At 38.0% G+C, this 20202-nt stretch overlaps 1 protein-coding gene across 1 annotated transcript; it reads left to right on the top strand.

Moving 5' to 3' along the window:
- Positions 1-2898: 2898 nt before the first annotated feature.
- Positions 2899-11722, top strand: LOC131156385 (long-chain-alcohol oxidase FAO4A). The gene is made up of 3 exons (XM_058110022.1): positions 2899-3498; positions 4962-5231; positions 9694-11722. Exons 1-3 carry the CDS (start codon positions 2917-2919, stop codon positions 11554-11556), a joined length of 2715 nt encoding a protein of 904 aa, XP_057966005.1. The 5' UTR covers positions 2899-2916; the 3' UTR covers positions 11557-11722.
- The last annotated feature ends 8480 nt before the right edge of the window (positions 11723-20202 follow it).

Here is a 20202-nt window from a genome sequence, read left to right as displayed (position 1 = left end):
AGAGATATTCAACAATGGTTTGTAAAAATAGTTGTTTGATCTTTGTATTAAAATAATGATCTCAATCAAGGGTATAGCAATAAAGATCTTTTAGAGCTCAAGCAAATATCTCATAATATATATATTTATCAAATATAAGTAGAAGAGATATTTTGAAAATGATTTGTAATGCAAAACTCAAAGGCTTAATGAAGTATTCCTAGGGAAGACTTATTAACAAAGTCTCCTAGGTAAACTTCAAGCTTAGCTCTCTAATAAAATAACCTCAATCAACAAGAGCAAGAGAAAACTTAAGCCTAATGAGAAGAACACTTAATCACACTTACAAGGAGATTTGAGCAATAAAATCTGATAAGAATGAGTGTTGGAGGCTAAAAAATGAGTATAAAAGAATTTTGAATTTCAGAGGATTTTTCCTAATTAAGATTGCCAATTCGATGCTAATCGTTTCAAATGAGGCGGTATATATAGACTTCTCCTTGATTATAGCCATTCAGGACACATAGGGAATTATTATAAATGTTTTAATACATTTTAAGAAAATTAACCCCGTTTAAATATTTTAACCATCGTAAAAAAATATGGGGCAACCCGAGAGCATTGGTCGACTGAAGGCAGGTTCGGTTGATCAAGTTACGCAAGTTCGGTCGACCGGGCAAGAATTGAACTAGCAATTTGGTCGACTGGACATAGTGTCCTAAAGGCGATTTTTCTTTTTAGCGCGGTTCGGTTGACTAGGAGGTTTTGAATTAAGTAGTTTGATCGACCGGAGCGTTGAGTTCTCACACGTGGGAACTCGGTCGACCAGGGCGTTGTCATGCAATTTATGCTCAGTAGACCGGGTGGTTAAATAGTTGACTCGGAGGAAGTTCGGTCGACCGGGTGGAATGAACTGGCTGGTGTTCGGTCAATCGGGCAATGGTGACTCGGTCTTGGTTCGGTTGACCGAGAGATATTGTACTTGAGCAATACGGTCGACCGAACATGCAACTTAAGTGCATTTCGGTTCTATTTTACTTATGTGATCACCCATTCCATTTAGCCATATATATTTGTGCATGTGTGAGTGTCCTAAGGTCATTCTAGGCCTTTTTCGTTTTGAGCTTACCTATCATACCATGCAGGTAATGCATATAATTATTACAGCCCAAGAACCTATTTACTATTACAGACCCATGATGAATAATGAATTTAAGTACAACATAAATAGGGTCTTCAGGACCTTCAACTTTTACTCCTTGTGCCATCATTTTGACCTGTCAATAGTACACCTGCACATAACCTCAAACACTCATCAAATACAACAAGTATTTGTCATTATCAAAGCCGGGTGTGACCTATAAGGTCAACATAAAGGCTATATATTCGTCAAAGTGGAGATTTTTGTGTTTTGTGGTTCATATCTTTCAATGAAAAATATACACAAGGAGAAAAACATAGTAAAATCAGCATGCTGGTAGAAACCATTGATAGTTTGCTCTTACCATCGACAGTTTGACTAAATTCCAGAATATTTTGCTCTCGTCTTTTAACCGTTGAAGGAACCATCAACAGCTAACTAAATTTTACAGAGACAGTTTGCTCTCAGTATCTTAAAACTTGACAGTTTTGTTTTGGGCAGCGACACTGATTTTTGAATTTTGAATGTGAACTTTAAGTTGGTTGGGTTTTTGGAGGAAAAGCTTCTGTGGTGGAAGTGTATTTGACACAAGATATTAATAATTCTTTGTCGATTGCTCCCGTGATTGTAGGCATTGTCATATCACGTAATTCATTATGTTGTTCTTGCTTTCATTTGTTTGTTGTGGTTGTGTTATGTATTTGCTATTTCATTGATTGTTGTGTTTGACTTCCTCTATGCAAATTTGAGTTTTATACAACATTTATAAACAAAAAGGAGAAAGAGTATGAAGATTAGGGGCGAAGGGAATTCAAATTTCAAATTTAAAATGTACAAGAATGGGTAGTTTTGAAAGTTAGGAGAATGTGGGGAAGCTGAGCAATGGGAGGACACAAGAAAGTGTTGGAAAATGCACAAAAAACATGTATTTTTTCTTAGGTTCGCACATGTACCACCAGACTTGAGAGACAAGTCAATCGGTTTGGAGGATGAAGACAACTGTGGCACGCATGGACACACATGATCGATCGATTGCCCTTGGGGTTCAATTAACCGAGTGACCCTTCTACCAAGGGGTAGTTGACCACTTGCAAATATTTTAAAAAAAAAATTAATTCATCAAAATGAAGAAAAATACAAATTAGATTTAGGGAAAAAAAAATACTATTTTAGAAAAATCTAGAAAAGGTAGAAAATTTTAGAAAAATAAAATAGAGAAAAATTCACAAGATAGTGATTTTTCTCTATTTTCATACAAATAGACTGAAACTTTCCCAAAATGCTTCTAACCATTTCAGAGCAGTCCAACTCACATGGAAGGTCAAAATTGGCTCAAAAGGAATATGAAACCCAAAGTAGATAAAATGGACAAAAAGGCGGGGGGGACCAAGGTTGTGTATGTTACTTTATAATATGTGTGTGTATGTGTGCACGCGCGTGTATTATTATTAATATTTAAGTGGATACATTGTTTTGGCTTTAATTTATTATAGGAATTGAATATATATTTTGTTAATTAAATAAATGAATAAAAAAGTAATTTTATTATTGATACATACAATTTGAAAAAAAAAAATTGACTAGTTATTGACTAATAGTCAATAAATAAAAGATTATTTTTGTCAATAAATTATAAGGTTAGGAGTTCTTTAGTAATTGTCAAAAAATCATATATCATATTCTAAAAATTCAATGAGTCTCTGAATTTTATCACATATTATATATATATATATATATATATATATATATATATATATAATGGGGTACCCTAGGAATCCATATAAACCATACATTAGATGTGCTCATGCAGTGTCTGCATGCATTTTATAATTAAGGGGGAGCGTTGCGTCTTCATTCAATTGACGCTGCTATATATCTCCCGCCCCGGTCCCCCTAATTTCCACTTCCACTCTTTTTCTTTTAGAACGCAGTACTATGCCCTGGCTCGTTTGGTTCCTCATCGCCTCCACGTGTTCCTCCCTCCATCTCTGTCTCTTTCCCCACTATTTATACACCATCTCTCTCACAGAAATCTTCCTACGCCGAGCATGGAGCAGAATCGCAGCGACAGCGTCGCCTTCCAAGTAACCGACAGGCACGAGCATAGGGTGGTCGACATTGAACTCACCGCCGGCGACGCACAGAGACTCCTTCACGGCGGCGGCGGCGGCGTTGGCGGAGGGGCAGGAACCACCGCTGCTCAGACTCTGAGACAGTCGTTGTACGTCAACTCACTTTCCTCCCGCGAAATGGACTCCCTCGCCGCCCTCTGCGACACCTTCTTGCCCTCTGTCCGCGTTCCCAGCGACGTCAAGGGCGACGACGCCGTCGCCACCTTTTATCAAACTTCGGCCTCCATGGCCGGAACTCCGCAACGCGTAAGAATTTATAAATAGATCTCCCTCAAATTAAGTCGTTAAAGGTGGTATGGAAAGGACACACAATATTCGTACTTGATTAAGTGTTTTCAAAAAACATATTCTTAAAAAATATGTATTTTCAAGAAACGATTTTGAAGTATTCTTAATACTTTCAAATGGAGTTTTTGGATACAATGACAACACGGGCTGAAGAATGTAACATTTTTTTTTTAATAATAATAATAACAAAAACGAAATTACCAAATTTAGTAGGTTTATTTAAATACTCAAAATACTATTCTATTCATATATGTTCTAATCAAATTAATGTTTGTGTAACTATCATAACTACTCTTCTAATTGAATTAAATGTTTCTATGACTATCGTGACTACTATCATAATCAAATAAAATGTTCCTATAACTATTACAACTATTTTTATAATCAAATAAAGTGTTCCTATAACTATCATAACTATTCTCATAATCAAATAAAGTGTTCCTGTAAAAGCTCAATTCGACCAACTTATTTTGTCTACAACGACTTTTTCAAATAAAAAATTTTCAATATGTAAGTCCTGAACTTTTATTATGACGTGTCTTAGCAATACCAACAAAATATGATATCTCAGTGTGATGAGAAGCACACAAAAGGGTTGCATACTTCTCTATTATTAGATAAAAAAAAGATTCTCTTTTCTTGGTCTAGTTTTTAATATTCCTAAAATGCTTCCATATATACCCATAAATATTTTTTTAAAAAAAGTTTCTATAATCACACATGAATTTTTTTTTTTTAAAAAATGCACTTATAAACTACCTATAAATATTCTAAAAATATCCCTTAACTACCCCTAAGAAGAGCTCAAGTGGTAAACTCATTGTTTTTCTTGTCAAATGATTAGGGTTCAAGTAATAAAAAATGCATATAATTTAAATTTAATGAACCTATTATCTATCTACACCAAAAGCGAGATTATTACAAATTTTATTTTGATGAAATTCATATTCATATATATATATATATATATATATGTATGTATGTATATATATATATATATATATATATATATATATAACATTTTTATTTAGAGGCTATTATTTTTATTATTTGATATAATAAAAGCTTACCATTTTGCATTTGATTTTGGTTTGATAGAGATTTGCACAATAATTAATATGCTTGGCTTGATGATTATAGAGAAGGAGTCATTAGTGAAATGAAATCTCCTCAATTTGGGCATCTTCCATTCAGGACTCTAATTCCAATGAGAGAGAATGCCCCTCGTTAGAATTAGGGCCAACCCAAAAGGATATTTTAGTTTTGTTCAATTAAAAGAAAATGATAGAACAGTCGTATGCATGTGGCTGTGGTCGTATGCGCATTTATACTTTCTCGTCCAACCATCAACAAACCTTTGCTGTTTGTCGCTAAAATATCATTAAATGAAAGATGAAGAGAGAAAATGAAATGGGGTGCAGGTGGGAGGACTGTTGAGCGAGAGAGTGAAACATCCGAAGATGTACTTTATAAGAGTGGCGCTGTGGATGCTGTCGACGTGGATAGGAACGTTCGTGCTGTGCGGACGAGCCAGCTTGTCCACCCATTTCCCCTACTTGCAGGCGTTCTCTCAAGTATCCCTGCGCCAGCGTGAGGTCATACTCCTCTCCTGGTCCCTCAGCTACTTCTCTCTGCTCCGCATGCTCTTTAAGGCCACCAAACTCCTCACCCTGCTCATTTTCTTCACTCAGGTAAGCGGTAACGCACCCACTCCCCTTTTCACTGCTTCTTCCTCTACATAACGTATTTAATGCTTATGATGAAACTTTGATTTAAGATGCATGATGCTGCATTAACTCTGGTCATTTGAGACGATATTGTGAAGGTCCCATCGACAATGGTTTCGAGTTTGGACTATTGTTGACGACAGTATTTTTAATATAGAGTCATGGGCGAGCGAGGCAAATTAAAATTTGAAGATGGGAGTGAAGCTGAGTCATAGTTTGGGAACTTCATAAGCACAGCAATTCACTAGCAATAGGGACGGAATAAAGTTGAAACTATTTGAAAGTTCGAAATATATGGGGAGAAATGAATTAAAATTTAGGAATGAGCGTGAACCGCAAATCATAGTTCGGAAACCATTACCACAATTTAGCTAGAGTTATATTTAGTTTGCTACTCCTAATAGTGGGTTGAAATAATAGGAAAATTCAATGATTTACGCAAAAATTTGTAATCGCCATAAAGCAAATAACAAAACAAAGTTTTTATGAATTCAAATAAGAAATGAACATTATTTTCAAATTTTATCATACATACATATATATATATATATATATATATATATTCCTATGAGATTTATGCATAAAACGCTTCCTAAGAATCTCTCATAAACTTTGTTAACAAGCCATATACAATCTCTTATTTATGACAAAATGACAAGTTCAAAAAAGAATGTTAGTGTTCCAAAAATTAACAATTTTTTTTTAAAAAAATCTTAAGAAACATTTATATAATTTTGTCAAAATTTTAAAATATCATAGAATCCTTAAAAACTAAAAATTCAATTATTTTACCAAAATTTAAAAGTAAATAAAAAATTTATTTACGAAAACGCAAGAAATGGGGGTGCCTTTTGGCAATGCAGTATGAATGGAGCGGGCAGGGCATTTAGCTTGGTCAACAGTGAGGGCAGGAAAGAGTAGTCGGTGCCTTGTGCAGTCATTCTCAAGAACGTTGGGTATTTGCTGTTGTCTTTTATTTTTTTGAAGAACATTTAAGAGGGAAGTTGAGTTGAGCGTGACTGCAGATACCCGCGTGGTGTTTTCAGTGCCCTACGGTGGGTTATTTCCTTCACGTGGAGGAAAGTCCAAGTAGGATTTATTAGAAGCCCAAAGTTCCGTCATTTAGTGTGATAACTTGAAAGGATGCCTTGGACTTTTATTTTTTTAACTTTTACATAAATATTAATGCTGTAAAACTATACAAATAAAATAATAATAATTAATGTGTTTGAAACATTTAAAACTATTTTCCACAATTGTACAGACCGTAAGTCCCAAGAATATAAAAAAAAAAAAAAAACATAAAATATATATATATATATATATATATATATATTATTTGTCAAAGAGATTTTTAAATTTGAAATCCATTCATATAGGATCTTTAGATAAATGATTGAGATGGCAGATTTTGATTTTGATTTTTTTAAAAATAGTAACTTTATTCAAGGAGCGCCAAGTAAGCAGAGCAGAGGAGAAAGATGAACAAGATCATCCTCTCAAATGTCTAACAAAGACAATAGAGTGTTGGACCTAATCCAAAGGCACATATTGATTTATGCCTCATTGTAAAACCTTGAAATTGGAGAAGCAACAAAGTCATGATCAGTTCATGATTGAAAATTGCTTATTGGTAGCACGTGAAGTGCCATGTTGTTGGCAAGCTCAACATTCTCAAGAGCGTTGGGGATTTGCTCTTGTCTTTTTTTTTTTTTTTTTAAAAAACATTTAAGAGGGGAGTTGAGTTGAGCATGACTGCATTTAATTAATGAGAATCCCACAAGATAGGTAAAAATGGGATGCCCGTATTTCATGAGAATCCTTTCATTCCCGTGAATATGAACATTTCCACCACATCTAAATTCTCATACTCGAACAAAGTTAAAAATGACAAAACCTCTTCACCCCGGATCGAGAAACAACTTAATTTTCTAAAGCCACCAGGTTAGTAGGGCTTGCTAGAATGGTGGGTCAGACCAATCGTTGAATTAGTAGTGTATGTGTGGGTCATAATTACCTATTATTTAATTAGACGAAAAATTAATATCAACACCTAAGAAAAATTTTGCACTGTCCTTATAATTATAAATATTCTTGAAATATTTCATAATAATAACTTAGAATCATACAAATATTATGTCACGAAAAGTCTTTGTAAAATTTACTCAAGGATATACAAGTTAATAATTTAACTAATGTATGTGAATAATATGTGTGTGTTGCCTCTACATTTAACACATGTATGATAAATAAATTTAAAAAGCAATATATATAAATAATTCGTTCAATAATAACATTAAGCGAGTTCATAACTCTACCTATAAAGCCCTTATTCTTTCTATCTCTAGTATTGGGTTCGAGTTCTCTTACACAACTTTTTCTCCATTTTTTCAAAAAAAAATTACACTAAAAAGGACCAACTCAATCTAACCAATCCAACAAGTTTAGTCGAGCGTGCCTAGATGGCTAGATTTTGGGTGAGATTTAATCCCAATTCACTTCAACTCCGAGTTTCTCACAATCTGCTATGGACCCATAAGTCGATTGGTTTTGATCTAATCCGATCTAACCAATCAATTTCCTCAAGTTTCCAAACTATGCCCACAATTAACTAGTAGCCCCACAAATACTATACTCTCGAACGACAAGACTACAAGAACTTTAAGAAGGGTGTTTGCTTCATTAATGAAAAATATTTTGATAAAATAACTTTCTTGAGAATGAAATGTCTGCCTTATGAGTTTTTTTTTTTTTCTTTTTATTATTATTACAAGATTCCCAAACATACACATGATCACAAGATGCACGTATCAATATTTAATTTAAAATGAGAAATCTTATTGACATTTCAAAAATATGATCATTACAGTCATTACCAAATTAAATCCATGTTCTAAAATTTTCAACCATAATAAAAGAAAAAATTCAAATCCAATTAATCAAAATAATGCGGGACAAATATAATCTCAAAATTTCAAAAATTTCATAAAGAAAAAAGGTTTCCCACCCAAACTTTATCTTCAATAAAATCTTACCATATAAGACATGATTTGAAGTACATCTCAACTGTGATAGATGCATCAACACAAGTAACTCTTAAGATGAACAACTCCACTGTCCCAACGGATACAACCTAAACCAAATTCATGCTGAATGCCTTAACTTACACCATGAGACATTCCAACACACATTAAAACTTAGAGAAGTCTTGCATGTAACATTTTAATTTAGTGCTACCTATTGACTTGAGCATTTGAACAACCTTCTTTAGGTTCACTCTATTCAATTTACTAAACTTGGCATTTTTGGGAAATTATACAAGACAATTCTTCACTCATCTTCAAATGCAGGATGAGTGCCATAGACTGTTCAAACATCTTCTGATCGGTAAGTGATGTTGGGACCTTTTTCCAACGGGCACAATCACTTGTATCACAATTCCTTAAACACCCTATAGTTTTAAAGTATAATAGTTTGACACCTACACTTCCGATTTAGGTGCGTTCAACTTCTGAAAGCCTGCAAAGCATTCCTCAATAACATGGATACTGGTGGGAGAATGTCAAAATCTCAATGGGTGCAATGGCCCCTACTAGGAGACATTCACATCCACCCACAAACAGTTGGGGCTTCAGATGTCCACAACCCAACCTAGCATTCTTGGGCTAGAAACCTAATTTATGTTGACAAGATGTAATATGGCACAAAATGAAGATTCAGTCACAACCTGATCATCTCAAGGTTCTCAAGATGTAAATATGGCACAAAATGAGGCTTCGGTCAAACGCAATCTGATCCCTAGAATCACAAGATGTAGATATGGCACAAATGAAGCTCCAGTCAAACACAAACTGATCATCCCTAGATTGACAAGGTGTAACTGTGGCACCAAATGAATTTCTTGTAGTGTTTAGGATATCCACATAGAGATCTTCATTCCCAAGATAGTTGAAGTTGACATTCGAGCTCCTTTTTCTAGACGGCATATGCCACATATGGTGTTTAGAAAATATACCAAGGAAGAAGAAAGGAAAATATACCAAAATTTGAGGAAAATTTGTCAAGCTTGCTCAAACTATCATTAGAAGATATATCTGAATGGTTGATACTGTGATACATGATTTCTTCTTGGAAAATTTTTTCCTAATAAATATTTTCCATAAAAAAAAGAGCATATAATGCGATGAGAGCACATCCTGGAAGTATGCTTTCTCTTTTGTTTTTTAGTTTTATTCAGTTTTGCTTTCCTTTAAAAAACAGAATGACCCCTAACCATGATGCATCAAATTAAAATCTGGGGATTTCATTTTCCCAAAACTAAAGGGGGCGGAGAAAGGATAGAACTGTCATGCGCACCATATATGTCTAGATTTTAGTTCCTTATCTTTTAGTTAAAGCTGTGCCGATAATATACATCAACTTTCAGGTAGATGAGAATGACAAGAATCTAGCATGGAAAGCAATTGACTACTGTGGACCTGATCCAAACTTCAAAACTCAAAGCGTGCAGACCAAAACACCACCTGAACACCCTAGAAACAATCATCAAAGAACAAGAGAGCATGAACAGGAAGGCGATGAACCTAAAGAAGAAATCTTTGGACCTCTTTACAAAGGCCTAATTCATCTACAGCACCCACGAGAAATAGCTGTGCAAACTCTTCGCCGGTCGGGATTTCCAACATCAATTTGTCATCGCCGGAAATTTAAAGCACCAAGTATATCCCACCCTTCTCTAATTATCCGATGTGATGCAGTCATAATTGGTTCTGGCAGTGGAGGCGGTGTTGTTGCAGGAGTACTGGCCAAGGCTGGCTACAAAGTGCTTGTCTTGGAAAAAGGAAACTACTGTGCTAGAAGCAATCTCTCACTTCTTGAAGGGCCAACCATGGATCAAATGTATGATTGTGGTGGACTAGTAGCAACTGCAGACACAGGTATCTTAATACTCTCTGGCTCCACAGTTGGTGGAGGCTCGACCATAAATTGGTCAGCTTCCATCAGGACCCCCCAGCATGTAATTAATGAATGGTGTGATCACCATGAGATAGAATTGTTCGACAGTAAATTGTACAAAGATGCCATGGATGTTGTCTGTGAAAAAATGGGGGTCCAATCTGAAATATGCGAAGAAGGATTCAATAATGCAGTTTTAAGAAGAGGATGTCTTGAATTGGGTTATCCTGTCAGTAACATACCTCGAAATTCACCTCCAGATCACTATTGTGGTTGGTGCTGTCTTGGTTGCAAGGATGGAAGAAAGAAGGGCACCTTGGAGACATGGCTGGTGGACTTGGTGAATTCAGGTAATGGTGTAATTCTACCAGAAAGTGAAGCCATAAAAGTGTTGCACAAGAGAAAGAAAGGACGAACTCGGAATACCGCTACTGGAGTAGCCTTTGAATTCAAATACAAAGGTGCAAAAGAAATCTGTGTGGTGGAGTCAAGGGTGACAATCGTCGCATGTGGTGCTCTTGGGACACCAGCATTGTTAAGAAGAAGTGGCCTAAAGAATGCCAACATTGGCAAAAACTTGCATCTCCATCCAGTGACAATGGCTTGGGGCTATTTTCCGAATACGCCTTTTTCAGGTGAGTGGCCGGAAGAAGGGAAGAAGAGCTATGAAGGGGGAATAATGACAGCCATGTCTACTGTTGTCGGGAATTTTGATGGGTCTGGATATGGTGCAGTGATCCAGACACCAGCATTGCACCCGGGTATGTTCTCCAGTGCGATGCCATGGGTTTCTGGCTCTGACATAAAAAAGCGAATGTGCAGGTTCTCAAGGACTGCTCATATATTTGCACTGGCAAGGGATAAAGGATCAGGAAAGGTAGTCTCACCAAGCTCGATCGGTTATCAAATGGATGCAGTTGATGAGGAGAATCTAAAGAAGGGAATAGAGAAGATGCTGAGGATATTGGCAGCAGCTGGAGCCGAGGAAATTGGAACCCATCATTGTAAAGGGAAGACAATAAATGTAAAAAACGTGAGTTCACATGAGTTTGAGAGGTTTGTGAAAGAAGAAAGCGCTAGACCACTAAGGGATTTATCTACAACGTTATGTTCAGCACATCAGATGGGAAGCTGCCGGATGGGGGTCAATCCAAAAAATTCAGCAGTGAATCAGATAGGGGAGACGTGGGAGGTGGAAGGACTGTTTGTGGCAGATACAAGTGTTTTTCCAACAGCTTTGGGTGTGAATCCAATGGTCACTGTTCAGGCTATTGCTTATTGCACTGCACAGTCTATTCTCGAAGCTCTCAAGAGGAAGAAAAGCAGATATTAGCTGAAATTAGCCATCTCATAGCTCAAGATCTTTAACTAGTTGAATAACGTGCAATGCACAGGGATGACAATCATTATATAGAAAAACATATAGTAAAAGTTGTGAAAGAAATAAGAAATAAAGAAACAAATAAACTATATACAAGCACATATTTTGTTTTTTCCCATGCATTGTGTTTTGTAACTTCTTAGCATTTATACTTAAAGCAACCAAAGAAATATTTTTAATATTTTATTTTATTTATTATATAAAGAAGTTGGTGATTGGATGAGGACATCCAAAAAAAAGTGGTTTAAAGCATCACCAAAAAAATGTAAAAATAAGAAAGACTAAAAATATGGAGGCAAAAAAAAAAAAAACACAAAAAATATAAAAATGCCTCTAGTGAAGCAAAACTTAGAGAATAGAATAAATTGTTTACTAGACTAGGCAACAATTGTTTAGAAATCATTAGAAGATAATTCAGTGAAATCTTTAGCATCCATGTTCAAAATTGTAATGACTATTGTGCAATTAAACTTCTAAACCATATATTATAAAACCTTGGGAAAGAACAATAAAACAAAAAGTAATACTAGAAACTGCAAGAAAAGAGTCAAAAAAACTGATTCTTAGTCCAAACTTATTGGTGACATGAAAATTGTTCATTGCAACTGCAAGGATCTCAAAATGGAATAGAGGTAGCTTTTGGAGTTTAACTAGGTTCATGTTCTCCTCAAGTAGATCTGCTTCCTCTCTATCAATGAAAAATATCTCTTTGCTTTTCTTTTTCTTTGCTAATTCAAAATATAAGTTAATGTATCAATGATAAACTGATATATACTTTTGAATATTTCCAATGATCCGTTGTGCTAATCCTAATGCACATATTCCCTTGTTGTTTAACCATCCACCTCCACAATAAGTATGTGAAAATAGCAATAGCACATGTGCCATTTATCTTTCTTATATGAAAATTAAGACAAATATTAGTCTAATTAGTCCAAAAACAAAGACTGAATTTACATTTTGATGGTTAAAATAAACTTACGGAAGTTTCAAATGTTAGTGATGTTGGACATTGGCAAATATGAAGAAATGTTAAGCTAATTTGGTTAAAATAAACTTACGGTAGTTTCAAATGTTAGTGATGTCAGATAGGTATTAAAGTTTATAGATAGAATTGAGAGGTTAAAAAAACTTACGGGAGTTTCAAATGTTAGTGATAATTTTTATGGTTAAAATAAACTTACAGGAGTTTCAAATGTTAGTGATGTTGGACATTAGCAAATCTAAAGAAATGTTAAGCTAATTTGGCTAAAATAAACTTAGTTAAAATAAACTTACGGGAGTTTCAAATGTTAGTGATCTCAGACATGTATTAAATTTTATATATAGATAGAATTGAGAGAAGAAGAAGCCATAATTATAAATGCTAAAAGAAATTTCTGAAAAAATAAATAGGAACTCTGCTCCCTAGAGTGGGACTGCAATTATGACCAGAAAATCAAGGTCATGAACATCATCTTCGGCAAGCCATGTAGCATCTGACTTAGGGTGACCTCCCCACTAAACCAAGTAGCAATGAATACCACCATGACGAGATGTCACGAACTCATAATCCAAGATAGACTCCACTATTTACTGTGGTCGAGAAATAAAGGGAGGCCGAGGAGCTAGTGAACTTGTATGGGCAACAAATGGCAAACCAAGAGGCTCAAAAGTGCCTCGGTAAGGTGTCAAATCCTATCCATTAAAAATTAGACAAATGGTCATATGAGTATAAATCAAGTAAATATGTAACAGGTCCAAGTTTTTTAAGGATGAGGAAATGGCCAATGGCACGAGCGTGGAGCTTTTCAAATGAATTTCTACGATAGAACTTAAGTCTTAAGTAAACCGTGACAATATCACCTACATTAAACTCTCTAGCTCTACAATGTACATCTTTTGCAAGTTTATAATCCAAGCTTCCGCCTAACCTCAACACGCTGCTCATGATTGTGACGGACGAAATACTCAATAGGCTTAGAAATATGGACATTTAGTGGCAAAGGAACAAGATCAATGGGTGTATGGGGTTTGTTGTAACGCCCCAACCTAGGTCTGTAAGGGAGCACTACGTCTCTCCTCCTCCACCTACACCAGACAACTGGGGGCTGGCCTTATCAGACTAATCATTGGCCCCACAGACCAACACATGTCCTTTTCAGTGTGTTTTATCCTCACTCACACACTTCCTGAGAAAACTTCCCAGAAGGTCACCCATCCCAAGATTTCTCCAAGCTAAGCACGCTCAATCATGGAGTTCTTATGGGAAGACTCCCGAAAAGAAATGTGTACCTTGTTGATATGGGTAGTAACATCTAATCCTTTTAAGTCTTTCTTACACGGGGTATCACATTCTCCCCCACTTACAGAACGCAATGTCCTTGTTGCCAACCCACATTTCCAAAACCAGGCGATGTGAATCTCATTACACTTTCAGCTGGGTAATTGCCTTGATAGCAAGCTGTCACACCCTGAACCCGGCAATGGGACCCAGGGTGTGATGTAGTAACCTAACTTATCCCTGTATCATATATAACACTATAATGAATGAGGGTTCAACCCCGTGGGGTTCCCGCACACCCTATACACATTCACATACACGACATATACGCAGCAAAAAAGTTCATTCCATACATATATAGTACCATACCAGAGTCTATGCTCCATATTACAAAACACAACCTAGGGTGCCCACAGTACCCAAAACAACAACCCTATTACAGTCCAAGTACTTATAGGAGTACTTTACGCAGTAAACCGACCATCACGCTTTCAACACTAGGATGCTAATTCTGATTACTCGAAGAACCTAAAAACATGTACGTACAATAGGGGTGAGACACATCTCAGTAAGGCAGAATCAGGTTATATCGGTGTGTGGCATATGAGTGTTATCATGACATAAAACATACACAGTTCAGCTCCAGTATTTCCACAAAACAGTTCCAATATAGTTCTCAACACACACACACACATGATCAAGTAACCCGGAGTCGTCACACCTTTCGGCACGAAGCTGGCCCGAATTACACTGCGTCCCTGGCACATGGCGTAGCCCCAGACTCCCATGGCATCGTACTGGTACATTTGGTGGATCCACATCCTTTGGTGATCAGCCGATAAGAGGTGATATTTCACGCTCTCTAATATAGAGCCGAACACTCTTGCCATAATGAGGTGGTATTTCACACTCTCGGATATATAGTCGGACACTCTTTCACAATCTGAAACAATTTGGAACTCACATTCCCATATCTCATTTCAGAAAATCACAACTCAATGCATATTCATATAACAGTTATTCCACACTCATTTGGTGATCACAAAATCACGATTTTCAAAATATAGTTTAAAACAAGTCAAGGTACAACCATCTCCATAACACAATATATTCAACAAATATATCCACGATTTTACAATGAAACTAGAGATGCAACCCAACGCCCCCTTTTTCCCAAATTTGTAACATGAAAACCCCATAATTTTTACCTGTTAGATTTCCCCAAATAAGTAGCCTAACACACACACATGATCGTGAACCACAGTTCTACCAAATCCGATTTCAAAAATAACCAATATAAACAGAATCCCCTTGCCTTTCCCCGAAAATCCAACCCAAACTCTATGGTTCCTAAATAGTGAACCTAGTTCCCAAAACCTATAAAGCACAGTACAATGCAAGCTTATAACTCCATTCTCTACAAATCTACCAAAACAGAAATGAAAATTAAGCATTACCTCGATTTTGGGTCAAAACCCAAAAATCCTTGAAATGAAGATTCGTTCCACAGAACACATGAAGAATCCTTCCCCGATCCTCGCAGTAACTTCGGATCGTCGATTTAAAGAATGAACAGTGAAGAAATCTAGAAAGAAGGAGAGATGCTCCAAATTCTAGAGAGAGAGAGAGAGAGAGAACCTTAATAACTTAACTTCTAAGCAAAGAAATAGATATTTATAGCACCTTTAACTCGACCAACCTGGTCGACGAGGCGGCATCTTCTTTGACGAGTCAACGAAGGGAATTTGTCGACTTAGCAGTGCCTCATTGACGAGCCTGAGATTTCCGGATTTCCCAAAATCTCTCGGCTTTTCCTTGTCGACGAACCTCTGCATATCATCGCCAAACAATAGAAGGGTCTTCGTCGACAAAACTATGGCTTCATCAACGAAGCCTACTCAAATCACTGTTTTACCCCTTCTCATTTATTTATTCCATATCTCACTGGTCGAGTTCTTTCAACCTCCCCTTCTTACAAAAATTTCATCCTCGAAATTTGCAATCTCTCATTATGAACTCATCCACACAACTGAATACACATACCCGACTCTAAGAAGAGTCAGCGGTCACTTACAACGTAGCCCCGTCACAATACATACATACCCTCGCTTATGGCGGAGGACATACATATATAGTCTCGGGAGTTCACAATATCTCACACACTCCTAAAGACTAATGACATATCATAACACAATAGTTGAGTAATACACACATACTCAACTGCTTCTACTATCAAAACTACAACTCAGAATAACTATGAATACTTTTGGCGTATCTCCGCTTCCAATTCCCAAGAAGCTTCCTCAACCTCATGATTCCGCCACAATACCTTCACTAGGGGTATATCCTTAGTACGTAGCTTCGGGACTTTATGGTCTAGAACCTAAACGGGTAACTCCTCGTACGCTGAAGTATCCCCAATTTCCAAGTTCTCGTAACTAATAACATGCGATGGATCCGAAACGTACCTCCTCAACATGGATAAGTGGAACACGTCATGGATTCTAGAGAGTGCTGGGGGTAGTGCAATCCTGTAAGCTACTGGACCCACTCGCTCAAGAACCTCGAATGGTCTGATATACCTTGGGTTCAGCTTGCCCTTCTTCCCGAATCTCATCACCCCTTTCATCAGAACGATTCTCAGGAATATCTTACCTCCCACCTCAAATTCCAACTCACAGTGGTGAACATCTGTGTAACTCTTCTGCCGAATCTGAGCCGATTTAATCCTATCCCAGATCAAACCCACCTTCTTGTATGCGTACTGCACGAGTTCATGTCCTAAAACCTGATGTTCACCAACCTCATCCTAATACAAAGGAGACCGACACCTCCGACCATACAGAGCCTCGAACGGTGCTAGCTCGATACTAGCCTGGAAGATATTATTATAGGCAAACTCTATTAGTGGCAAAAACTGCATCCAACCACCACCGAAGTGTAACACGCAAGCCCGTAACATATCCTCCAAGATATGTATTGTTCTCTCCGACTGTCCATCAGTCTAGGGGTGGAACGCTATACTCAAAGTAAGCTTCGTCTCAGTGCTTCTTGCAAGCACTTCTAGAATCGAGAGGTAAACCTCGGGTCTCGATCTGACACAATGGACACTGGTAACCCATGCATTTTGACTATCTCATGCATGTACGGGTCTGCTAGCCTACTCAAAGGGTAGCTAACCTTCATCAGTAGAAAGTGAGTAGATTTCATCAACCTGTCCACAATTACCCAAATGACATTATGCCCGTGAAGCACTAGCGGAAATTCGGTAACAAAATCCATGGAAATGTGCTCCCATTTCCACTCCGAAATAGCTAAGGGCTATAATGGCCCTATTGGCCTCTGATGTTCAACTTTTACCTGCTGACACATCAGATACTGCTCCACAAACCGAGCAATCTCCATTTTCATACCTTTCCACCAGAAGGACTTGCGCAAATCCTGATACATCTTTGTGCTACCAGGATGTACCATATACAAGGAACGATGTGCTTCTTCCAAAATCTTCCTTCTGATTTTGTCGTCATTTGGAACACATAGCCTGGTTCCAAACCTCAACACACAACCCTTAGAGATGTTAAAATCCACAGCCAACCTCTACTGCACCTTCTCCATAGTTTCACCTAACTCCGCATCACTAGCCTGCGCGACTTTAATACGCTCAAACAAAGTCATCTAGATCACCAAGCTAGCAATGAAAGTCTGACAATCTCCGACCACCAACACTATACCAAGGCTTTCTAGATCACGTCTAATATGATGCTGAGCTACAACTGTCGATACTACCACATGCTCCGACTTCTGACTCAGCGCATCAGCTACCACATTAGATTTCCCTAGGTGATAACTGATGGTACAATCGTAGTCTTTGATCAGCTCAAGCCACCTTCTCTGCCTCATGTTCAACTCCTTCTGCATGAAAAAGTACCTAAGATTTTCGCGGTAAGTGAAAATCTCGCACTGAACACCATACAGGTAGTGTCGCTAGATCATTCGTAGGGTAGTTCTTCTCATATTCCTTAAGTTGTCGAGAAGTATAAGCTATTACCTTACCCTGTTGCATAAGTACACATCCCAAACCCTTCGGAGATGTGTCGGTATAGATCACAAAACCACCATCCCCAGAAGGAATAGTCAAGACTGAAGCAGTAACCAGTCTTTGTTTCAACTCCTGGAAACACCGCTTGCAATCTTCGGCCCAATCAAACTTCACACCCTTCTTGGTCAATCGTGTTAGAGGTCCAGATAACTTAGAGAATCCCTCCATGAATCGACGATAATAACCCACCAGTCCTAGAAAACTCTGAACCTCCTGCACACTCTTCGGTCTCACCCAATTGACCAAAAATTCAACCTTGCTAGGATGAACTGAGATACCGCCCTTAGACACCACGTGACCTAAAGACGCAACCTGATTCAATTAGAACTCACATTTCTTCATCTTGACATATAGCTTCCTCTTTTGAAGAATCTGTAGCACCAACCTAAGATGGTTTTCATGCCTTTCCGAACTCCTCGAGTATACCAGAATGGCATCGATAAACACCACCACAAACTGGTCCAAGTACTCATGGAAAATCTTGTTCATTAGATCTATAAACACCGCTGGAGCATTAGTCAACCCAAAAGGCATGACTAAGAACTCGTAGTGGTCGTATCTGGTTCGAAAAGTAGTTTTCTCAACATCCTCAGATCTAACCCTTACTTGATGATACGCTGACCATAGGTTGATCTTAGAAAGGACCTGTGTCCTCTGTAGTTCGTCAAAGAAATCATTAATACGAGGCAACGAGTAACGGTTCTTCATAGTCACCTTATTGATCTCACGGTAATCAATGCATATGCGCATCGACCCATCCTTCTTCTTCACAAACAAAATTGGAGCTCCCCAGGGCAAAATACTAGGTCAGATAAAGCTCTTGTCCAGTAATTCATGCAACTGCTCCTTCAACTCCTGAAGTTCTACTAGAGCCATCCAGTATGGAGCTTAGAGATCGGTGCCTTGCCAGACAGCAACTCTATTGCAAACTCCACCTCACGATCCAAAGGTAAACTGGGCAAGTTTTCTGGAAACATAACCAGGAACTCGTTAACCACTCAAATATCCTCGAGCTTCAACTTATCCCATGGTGGTTCCTTCACGCAAGCTAGGAACCCCTGACTTCCGTCCAATAGTAGCCTCCTTGCCTATAATGCCAATAGAATCTGTGGTGTCGAACACACACACTATCCTAAAAACTCATATTCCTGCTCCCTAGGAGGTCTGAACACTACTACCTTTCCACGATAGTTGATCACAGCATGACTGGAGGATAACCAATCCATCCCTAGTGTGACGTCAAAACCAAACATATCGTACACCACAAGATTCGCCGATAGTAGCCTTCCCTGAATTTCCACTGGGCAACCTCCTAACATCCTTCTACTAGACGTTACACTCCCAGACGGTATAGTTATAGATAGCCCTTTATTCATAACTTGGGTCTTAACCCCATATAGCTTTATGAAGCTCACAGATACAAATGAGTGGGTTGCCCCTAAATCAAATAAAACAACAGCTCTATTTGAAAGCAATAACAAGGTACCTGTCACTACATTCCCCGTACGATCAGCCTCCCCTGGAGTAAGAGAATATATCCTCACCGGAGCTGTGTTCACTTGGATGGTTCCTCGAGGTATCTGATTGCTACCCTAGTTCACACTGGATGCAGGCATTTCTCTCTTTGGCGCACGGCAATTACGAGCCATGTGGCCTGATTTGCCACAACTGTAACAGTTACCCCCAAATGACTGGCATTCACCATCATGCCATCTGTGGCACCTGATACACGATCGTGCAACTGATCCACCTGATAACCCTGATGCTCAGTATTCTGGCGGTAGTCCGAGCCATGGTTCCTCTTCTTCCATGATCACTAACGAGAACTAGATGACACTAGCCTCTTCTTCGGTTCCTAATCCACCTTATCCTCCAGGATGTCGATCTCGATCACAGTGGACTTATCCACCAAAATCGAAAACTCACGGATCTGTAACATACCCACTAATCTGCAGATGTCTTTCCTCAGGCCCTTCTTGAACCTCCAAGTCTTCTCGTACTTGTTCGAGATCAAGCACGGTACGAAACAGGATACTTCTATATATCGAGTAGCATACCCCTATAGCGTCATATCTCCCTATATCATAATAGAGAACTGATCTGCCTTAGCATTGTGTGTGGAGGCCGATAAGTATCTCTCAAAGAACACTTCCTTGAAGCGGCTCCACGTCATCTTTATTGGTCTAACTCTCTGCTTTTTCAGCAGACTCACTGCAGTCCACCATCGCCCAACCTC

The sequence above is a fragment of the Malania oleifera genome, chromosome 5, assembly GCF_029873635.1.
Source record: "Malania oleifera isolate guangnan ecotype guangnan chromosome 5, ASM2987363v1, whole genome shotgun sequence".
NCBI lineage: Eukaryota > Viridiplantae > Streptophyta > Magnoliopsida > Santalales > Ximeniaceae > Malania > Malania oleifera.
The sequence above is the reverse complement of the archived record's forward strand: the minus strand, read 5'-3'. Positions and strand labels throughout refer to the sequence as shown.

Excerpts from the sequence above, each read along its gene's own strand:
- LOC131156385 (XM_058110022.1), top strand. The coding sequence starts at position 2,917 with ATGTGCTCATGCAGTGTCTGCATGCATTTTATAATTAAGGGGGAGCGT. Across the intron at positions 3,499-4,961 it reads TGGCCGGAACTCCGCAACGC|GTGGGAGGACTGTTGAGCGA; the intron begins GTAAGAATTTAT and ends AATGGGGTGCAG. Across the intron at positions 5,232-9,693 it reads TGCTCATTTTCTTCACTCAG|GTAGATGAGAATGACAAGAA; the intron begins GTAAGCGGTAAC and ends ATCAACTTTCAG.